Below are 9,508 nucleotides of genomic sequence, written 5' to 3'. Positions count from 1 at the left end.
TAAACTAAGGGTGGATAGAAACCGACCGAAAAGTTTGGTATGGAAAAATTCGATTATCTCATTTTGGTTTCGAAATTACTTTTCACCGTTATCATGGGTTTTCTGTATAAAAATATGTCCTTCAATTATCAGCAACTTATCACACAATTTCTTAGACGAATAATACTATCCGACAGAACATCGATTGTAAAACTTTAAATACCAGGACATATTTTACAATTGCAATTTGATAACACCACACAAACAACTGAAATACAACGAAACTGATGTTAAGTAAAAATAAAAGCACAAACTTTTGGAATAAAACAAACAAAAATACAAATCGAAAAAAAAACTATATTGCAAACATCTGAACAAAAACAATGCGTAAAGTTTCAATAACCCTGAAACTTGTAAATGTCAAAGACAGGCCAAATATACATAAATGAAAAACTGTATACAAGAGTATACAATTTATAAATTGGAAATTCAATTTTTTTATCTTATTTCTTGTGTGACTACATATTTTAAATTTGTTTATTTTATAATATGTATGTAGACTAGCGTACCCTGGGTGCTTCGCTACCATTCAAAAGTACCATTCCATGAATGAAAAAATAAAAAATTTCATATTTTAATGTTCAATATTATAGAAAACTCAAAAAGTATCAATTGAACAGATCGGTTCCTTCTTGTAGATTCTCATTTACTCAGATTCCTACATGTTAAATTTTATATTTTTATGTTCATTATCATTACCAAAAATGTCTTTTTAATAAATTTTCATTTAATAAGGACTGTGTTTCAATTCCCCACTATAGAAAATTCAAAAGATACAATTTGAAGAATGAAAACTTATCAAACAGTCTTCTCTTACAGATTCTTATTCAGTCATGACCCTGCATGTTAAAATATTTGTTTCTGAGGGACGAAAAGTTTCAAAAAATTCTCTATTAAAGAATCTCATTCAGTGTATGTTCAATAATCTTGTGTTTTAGCTTCATATTATAGAACATAAGTACAAAAAGTATCATTTGAAGAATATACCTAAGAGTGACCTCTGATAGATTCTCATTTAGTCATTATCAATTTTATGTTTCTAGGTTTGATGAACAAAAACGTACCAATAATTTCCCTCTTATGGATTCCTATTCAATCAGGGACTTGTAGATTAAATATTTTTGTTCCTATATTAGTATTGTTAAAATTCAAAAAATATGAGTAGAATTATAAAATAGTGGAATAAATTCTTTTTTTGTGGAAAGTATTAATAATTCCATTTACCATCTTTTTGCCCAGGAATAGGCTTTTAGAGAATAAAGTTTTACTCCTAAATGTAAAAAATTTACTAAAATGCCTCCTTAGTGGATGTACATACAAACACATCTACTTTCAAAATTTCATGATTCTAGGTTCAGCCCTTTGGGCGATGATGAATTAGTCAGTCAGTAATGCGACACTTTTATATATATAGACTATCAATACCCGATGTGCTTCGCTACCCTATTTTCCATATTTACTTTTTACGAGAAAGACCATTCTCATTTTTCGAGTCGGCTATATACAAATGTATGTATATTAGGTTCTATTAATTCATATGGGAAGTGTCATGTCCATGTTGCCAATCCGCCAATTTATTACTAAAATTTTCACATGGATATCAAAATTTGAGAATTCTATATCTTCTAGTTTCCCAGATATGCGAATTTTTTTTTTAATTCATATGGGAGGTGCCACACCCCCTTGTTTTAGTCCGCCTATTTTTTTATATAATGGAGTAGATGTTGATGTCTTGGTGAATTTTACTGCTACATCGCTAGTTGATAGCGATAAAGTAATTTTCGCTTTTATGGGGAGTAAAACAAATCGTAGACCAGTGTCCGTCATATTTTACAAAGTTACATAAAACTAATTTGTGCAATATTTATGCATATATGCAGCTAAATTTAATTTAATTTAAACTATATTTGCTGGCTATGCGAAAACGTGGATCGATATTTGCCATTTGCAATACCTAAAAAACCTTATCCATAAGGAAGATTTTAGTCATCGTTCGAAAAGGCAAACGGACGGATATGGCTAGATCGTGGTGGTTTAGAAGTTTCAAAATAATTATTATGAAATAGCAGAAAGAATAAAAAGTTAACAATAATTAATATTTTTTAACTTAGACAAAAATCTATTTATTACATATTAAAAGATAATTTTCTTTTTATACCCACTATCAAAAAAGATAGGAGATATATTGATTTTGTCATTCCGTTTGTAACACATCCAAATATTGGTCATAGACCCACAAAAGTATATATATTCTGGCACCTTATTAAATCCGTCCGTCTGTCTGTCTGTTAAAAGCATTATAGAGTCAGAACGGAATGAGCTAGAGGGTTGAAATTTTCCACAAATATTATCTTTAGATAAGGTTTCTTTGGTATTGAAAATGGGCAACATCGGTCCACGTTTTCATATAGCACCCATACAAGTGGACCCACGAAAAACAGCTTTAACGGGCATATTTGTTTTAAAGGTACGTTTATAGCGATGAAATTCGACATAAATAAGTTTAATATGATCCAAAATCTCCCGAACAATTTTTATGAGGATTGACCCATTTTTAATATATATTGGTCAATAATTGACCCTACTTCCCTTATAAGGTCCCCTTCAGAAAATGAATTTAACGCTCATTACTGGCTCAAAAATACGAACCAAAACCTCTCTACCAAATTTTATGAGGATCGGTCCATAATTGATTTTGCAAATTGTGGTTTGGTCCATAATTAACCCTACCCCCAATATAAGGTCCCCTCCAGAGCTTTACTGGCTTAAAAGTACCATGGTACATGGGGTGCATAAGAATAAAGGGCAAAAAGAAAAAATTAAAAAATATAAATGAAGAAAATTCATTGTATTCTGGAATGCGGTTTCATTATTTTTTTGGAAATTTAAAAAGATCACTAAATAATAATTATATTAATGAAAATATATTTAATTATACGCGTAATGAATTGCTATTATGTATAAACAAATTTATTTGTGATACTTATTTTTCTCAAAATTTGCATTAATTTGAACTTGGTAATTTTAATGATATCAATTTCATATGAACAGTGAATTATGAAGATTTCGAAAAAATGTATAATGAAAGATTTCATTGCGCACGAGAAAGTGCTCATTATACAAATAAAATACTTCATTTATTCGATGAAGAACATCTGATGAACGCGATTCATTAGTTAAATGCACGAATTTTCTCTTAGTGCTGTATAGAGATGAAATTTGACATAAGTAAGTTTCTTACGACCCAAGAGCTAAAAAACTTTTATAGGAACGTCCTACCGAATTTCATGCGGAAACAGTCATGTTTTATATGAACCAAAATCGGTCTAAAAAAAATTTATGAGAAACGGTCAATAATTCACCCTGCCTCTCATATAAGGTCCTCTTCAGTAAAATTGATGAGTAATATCACCCTGATATTAATAGAAGAGCATTCTTTCTACGGTTTGATGGTGGGTATATTAGATTCGGCATAGCCGAATATAACACTCTTACTTCTTTATTATAATTTTATCTAACTGTCTTCAAATTGTGTTAAACTTACATATATAAACAAATAGCTTAACAATAAAATTATAAGAAAATGAAATACATATGTATATTATTTCTTAATTCTATGTTATTAAAAACGGAAAAAATACAACTATTTATCACCATAATAATAAAAAAAACGAGAAAATAATATAAATTCGCAGAAAACTATAATTTCCAATACAACTAATAATCATTTTTGGTTTTAAATACCCCTAGAATCGATCTATTATTGGACCGAACCTAAAAGTCCACTACTTTTTCATAACCTATATTTAATATGCATTTATTTTATGCTCACTAACTTTTTTTGCAATATATTTTTATCTATTTTAGTTTTTCTCAAAACTCATTTCTTAAAAAAACAAATTTTTCGAGTGTAAAATACATTTGAATTCAGCAGGTGTGTTTACTTGAGTGTTTTGATTTATATATTCCTGTTGCAGTTATTTATATTTGTTATATACATACATATATTTTGAAAACTATTCATGAATTAAAATTCAAAGAAAAACTGTTTTTTTCTATGATTTACTTTTATCTTACATGTGCAATTTATTAGTTATTTTGGCCTTAAATTGTTTTAGTCTTCAATGGAGTCATTAAATCAAGCATTTATTTTCAGCAAAACATTATGCTAATAAATATTATCTATTTGAAAGAAAATTCTTTAGATGGATGAACATCGGTTAAATTAGTTAAAATTAAGCAAATTTTAATAAAATTTTTACCACTTGTTTACAATAAATATAACTTTTAATTTAATGGCGTTGACCAGACCATGAACTTCAAAAAAAAAAAAAAAACATCAGTATTTAATGATTTGGCTTTATTTTATTTTTAAAAGTGTTTAATGTTGTTATTTACTAAATTATTGGCTTTGCTCTCATGATGAAAACGTGATACGAATTTCTAAAAACATTTTTTATGCGATAAAAGGTGTTAAAAATAACCATATACACTAATGTTCATGTTTTTGCTACAAACATATTTTAGGTGAATATAAATCAATTGATTTATATTTAAGAAAATAGTACAATATTTTTCAATTAAGTATTTTGTTACAAAATTTTTTTATATTTTATTATTAATTTCCTTAAGGAAGTAAAAAAAAATGTCTTCCTTTATACGATTTTTTTAACATTGAAAATAAAATTTAATTAGAGCTAAAATGAAGCCTATTTTTAGGCTGTAAAAAAAGCATATAACTTACAGCTGAGAACAGTTTTTTTCTTTAAATTTTTGTTTAACTATTTGTTGTTATTTTATTTAACTACTTTCTTTATATTTTTTGCTTTTATTAAAAGAAAAATTTTGTAAACATTAAAAAAAACATAATATTGCTGCATACTTTTGTGTGTAAAACTGCTTTTTATTTAAACTATTTAATTTCCATTTAATAACTTTTTAGTTTTTATGTTTATATAGTAACATTTAGAAAAATCAAACTGTTTTGTTTGTGGTTAAAATTTTTATGCTTGTTTATTGTCATAAACTTTTTATGTGCGAAAATAGCCATTATTCTAAAAGTTGGTATTATGAATAACTTATTTGGTGATTTTTTTTTGAGACAAATAAACCGTCGTTCCCATAGAGCAAAAAGAGTACAGTCATTTAGCAGGGCGTATCACATATACAGTGAATCAATTAAGTTATTTGCCCATGTAAAATTTTACAAATTTTAACAAAAAAAATCTTAATTTAAACAATTATTTTTAGCAGAATGAATCATATTTGTCTTGTATTTTTCAAAGAATATCTTATAAATTGTGATATTAATTAAGGGGACTTTTTTTCTACCCCATTTTTTATTGCTTTATTTTATGAATAAAATACAGTCGAGCTATTTGTATCAATATAGTTATTCCTGATTTTGGTTATTGTAGAAAATTTAGAAACAAACCGAAAAACTTCTGTAATATTTAAAGTTTTATTGATGAATGACAAATTACCGCCTCCTTTGCAGCATTTGACAATGAGATGTACTCAGCCTCAGTACTACTTAATGCCACCATACTTTCTTTTTTGGATTCCCATGAAATCAAGCAGTTTCCGTAGTAAAATACAAACTCATTATATAGTTTTTTATCTAGGCTATTTCCGCCCCAATCTGCATCTACATATCCGGTCAATTTTGGCATTCGTAATTGAGCTTAAGTTCAACAGTTCCGACTATTATTAGGATATTCTTGGCAGCGTTCATGTGTTCACTATGGGGATCAGTATTTCTCTGTGATAACTTTGCAACTGAGTGTAATATATCAGGCCGATTTGTGATTGCTAAATACATTAGTTCTTCCATTACTGTCTGGTATGACGTGACATCTGCTTTTACAAAATTTTTTGAACAAGATAATTGAAATCCAGGATCAATGTTATATTTATTTAACAAAGCTTTTATATATTGGACGTTACTCACAGTTAAATCTCCTGTTTCACTATTTCTGTTGATCTCCATACCAAGAAAGTACTGAACTTTACCTTTATCACTTACGTCAAATTCATTTGATATTGCCAATTTAATTTGCTGAACTACTGTTAGATCTCTACATCCGATAAGAGTGTCATCTACGTACACAGCTAGTAACACAAGGTCATCATTAACTGTCATTTTATATAAGCATGGATAGTTTTCACATCTTGAGAAACCAATTTTCTTCAAATATAAGTCAAGTTTAGCGTTTCACTGACGGCCACAATGCTTAAGACCATATAGAGACTTTCGCAACTGCAACACCTTATTTGGATGGTTTTTATCAACGAACATCTTTGGCTTCGTTGAGATCACCATTTAAATAAGCACTCACGATACCAATTTGGTGCAAATGCATATCTTTGTTAACAGCAATAGCAAATAAGAGTCGTATATTTTCGTAACGGATAAGGGGAAAGGATGTTTCTTGATAGTTAACATCGTATTTCTGACTGCAGCCCTTCGCCACAAGTCTTGCTTTGTATCGCTCAATATCGCCATTTTTCGTTGTTTTAATAGCGTATACCCATTTACAACCTATTGCAGTTTTTCCAACAGGCAAATCAACCATGTCCCAAGTTTTGTTTTTCTTCAATGCATTAAATTCGACCCTCGTAGCATTTTTCCATTCAGCTGACTTATCACAAGATATTGCTTCTTCAGGAGTTTGAGGAACGAAATTCACATTTTTTTGATAAACCATTTACCATGTTATATTGCTTCTTTGTTCTTCCTGGCTTTCCATCTCGAATAATTTTGGGTCGGCCTGCTCCTCTTTTTGGTACCTCTTGACATCGGCATTAGAATGTTGCTGTTGAGATTGAATTTCTGAATCGATATTGTGTTGTAATCAATATTTTCCTCCTACGACTGAACTTCCCCCATTCTGACATTCTTGTTCATTAAAATTTCTTAAGATTCTTCTTCATCATCTTCGTCAGCAGTATCAAATTCACCTTCCTCAGTAGTATTAAATTTGATCGGCTGTTCCTCAATTGGACCAGGCAATTGTTAGGAATAATTTAGGACTTTAGTTGGCGAACGATTTCGTAAATACACAGCTGTCGCAACCGCACAGATTTTTGTTCAATTGCGAATGTACCAACATAGATCGGGACATCTCCACTAATGTGCGGTTTGCATGCTCGGCAACACCGTTTTGTTGTGGTGTGTAAGCAACTGTCAGCTGAAGCATAATGCCATGTTCCTGAAGATATAAATCAAAAGCTATATTAATAAACTCACGGCCATTGTCGCTCCTTGAGATTTTTATCTTTTCTCCAGTTTGACGTTCAACTTGCTGTTTAAAAATTTTTAAGTTATCAAATACTTCATTCGTTGACTTCATGAAGTATGCAAATACCACCCTTGTTTTGTCATTAATAAAAGTGACAAAGTATTTCGAACCACTAATTGATGCTACGTCTATCGGACTACACATATCCGAATGGATTAGCTCCAACACACATACAGGACGGCGTTCAGTTGCTTTATGAAATGGCATAACATGGATCTTGCTTACCATACATGTCTTGCAACTATGCGTTTTTGCTTGTTTTGAAATCTTCATGCCACTTGCAAGATCTTTTTTGGACATTTCTTCTAAATCTTTAAAATTTAAGTGCCCATATCGGCAGTGCCATAACATGTCGTTAGTACTAACTGGAAAATATGCGCTGTTTAGATTCTTGGCACAAACATATAAATTGTCCTTTTTATTACCTCTTATAGCAACATAACCATCACTGTTCTTTATTTTCACACCATTAGAATTGAATGTAGCTGTATGCCCATTTTCAACAGCCTTGCTTATGGAAATAAAGTTACCATATAATTCAGGAGCAAATAAGACGTTTTTAAATTGAATTTCGCATTCAGCTTTGAGTATAACTTTACCTTTGCCAGTAGCAGTTATGTACTTATCGGCGGCAAGAAAAATCTTTTCTTCGCATCTCTCAAGATTTTTGAACAACTTACTGTCATTGCACATGTGGGATGTTGCTCCACTTTCTACATACCACACATTCTGCTCAAAACCCTTAGCTGACGCAATTAACCCACATGTCCTTTAATCCATTGATTTCTTATCTCGACATTCTCTTGCATAATGACCTTTGCGAACACAGTTGTAACATTTATCAGCGATAATTCTATTTTCTTTAGCTCCTTTTCCGTTCCAGTTCTTTGTCTTCTTATTGGAACGTTCAGCGTATGCTTGCTGTGATCCACCAGTTTCGGCCTCTTGCTGGATATTTCTGAGTTCTGTTTAACAAAACAAAAATATGTAATGTATTTTTTAAGTGGAAAACGTAAATTTACTTTCTACCTGTTTTTTTTTTAATTTTATTTATGAACATAAAACTCAAAAAAGGGTAAACAAAAAACTGTATGTAAAGAACAAAAGTCAAATAATTAAAATATTTCTCCCGTTTTTCCAAAGTCTTAATGATTATAAGTTTTATTGGAAATTACTCATGAATAATATTTTTCTGCGAAATGTATATTTTTCTCCTTTTTTAATTATTATGGTGCGAGATGTATTTTTCTACTCTTTTTTTAATTACTATGAATTAAGAAGGAATATATTTATTTTCCTTATAATTTTATTATTTAGCTATTTGTCTGTATAACTGAGCCTTAATGAGAAGGGTAAGATTTATTCCGTTCGTCATTCCGTTTGTAATTTCTATAATAAAAATTTCCAACATTTCAATATGTATATTCTAAGTCCTTATAGATATCCTTATAGATAGATATCTTCGGGACCCAATAATTATATCAGACTTGTTTTCGAGAAGATTACAATTTAAAATCAGCAAAATTTGTTCATAAATAACAGAGATATTAGCAAAAATTTGAGACAACCTCCGAAAATTTGTTCCCTAAAAACAAATTAAAAAAATAATTCATAAAATAACAAAATATAAGCGAAAAATGCATTAAATATGCCATTAAAATCAAATTATGCAACAGTGACTGAAGGGTAAATAAGCAAAAAAATTCTTTAGAATGTATAATTGAATTCTAGAAAAAGTTTTTGAAATTAAATAAATAGAATTTTAAAAGAAACAAGTAAGAGCGCTATATTCGGTTGTGCCGAATATCAAACCGTATGCCGTAAAAGGAATGCTCCCCAATAAATATCAGGATGATATTTGGAATATGGCTTAAGTCAATTATGGACCGAACTCTTTTGAACTAACAAAATATTAATTATATTTTTGTTAAATTTATAAACCGTGAGAGTATGAATAATTTTCTGAAGAGGACCTTTTATGCGTCAATTATGAACCGATACTCATACAATTTTGTACATAGATTTTGTTTTGTATATAACTTGTTTATGTCAAATTTCATCGCTATACTCCTATTTTTTAAATAAGGATAACTCGTATTTGAATCACAAAAACTCTTTCCTGAAGGGAACCTTTTATAGGGGCTAGGATCAGCTATAGATCAGTCCTC

At 29.8% G+C, this 9,508-nt stretch overlaps 1 protein-coding gene across 1 annotated transcript; it reads right to left on the bottom strand.

Annotated features, from left to right (window-relative positions):
• Positions 1-6,326: 6,326 nt before the first annotated feature.
• Positions 6,327-6,746, bottom strand: LOC119605800 (uncharacterized mitochondrial protein AtMg00820-like). Its single transcript, XM_037959116.1, has one exon. It carries the CDS (start codon positions 6,744-6,746, stop codon positions 6,327-6,329), a length of 420 nt encoding a protein of 139 aa, XP_037815044.1.
• Positions 6,747-9,508: the final 2,762 nt, after the last annotated feature.

Source organism: Lucilia sericata, unplaced genomic scaffold, assembly GCF_015586225.1.
Source record: "Lucilia sericata isolate MDLA Ls3-8-SP2 unplaced genomic scaffold, ASM1558622v1 Contig000015F_arrow, whole genome shotgun sequence".
Lineage (NCBI taxonomy): Eukaryota > Metazoa > Arthropoda > Insecta > Diptera > Calliphoridae > Lucilia > Lucilia sericata.
This window is presented reverse-complemented; position numbering and strand designations above follow the sequence as displayed.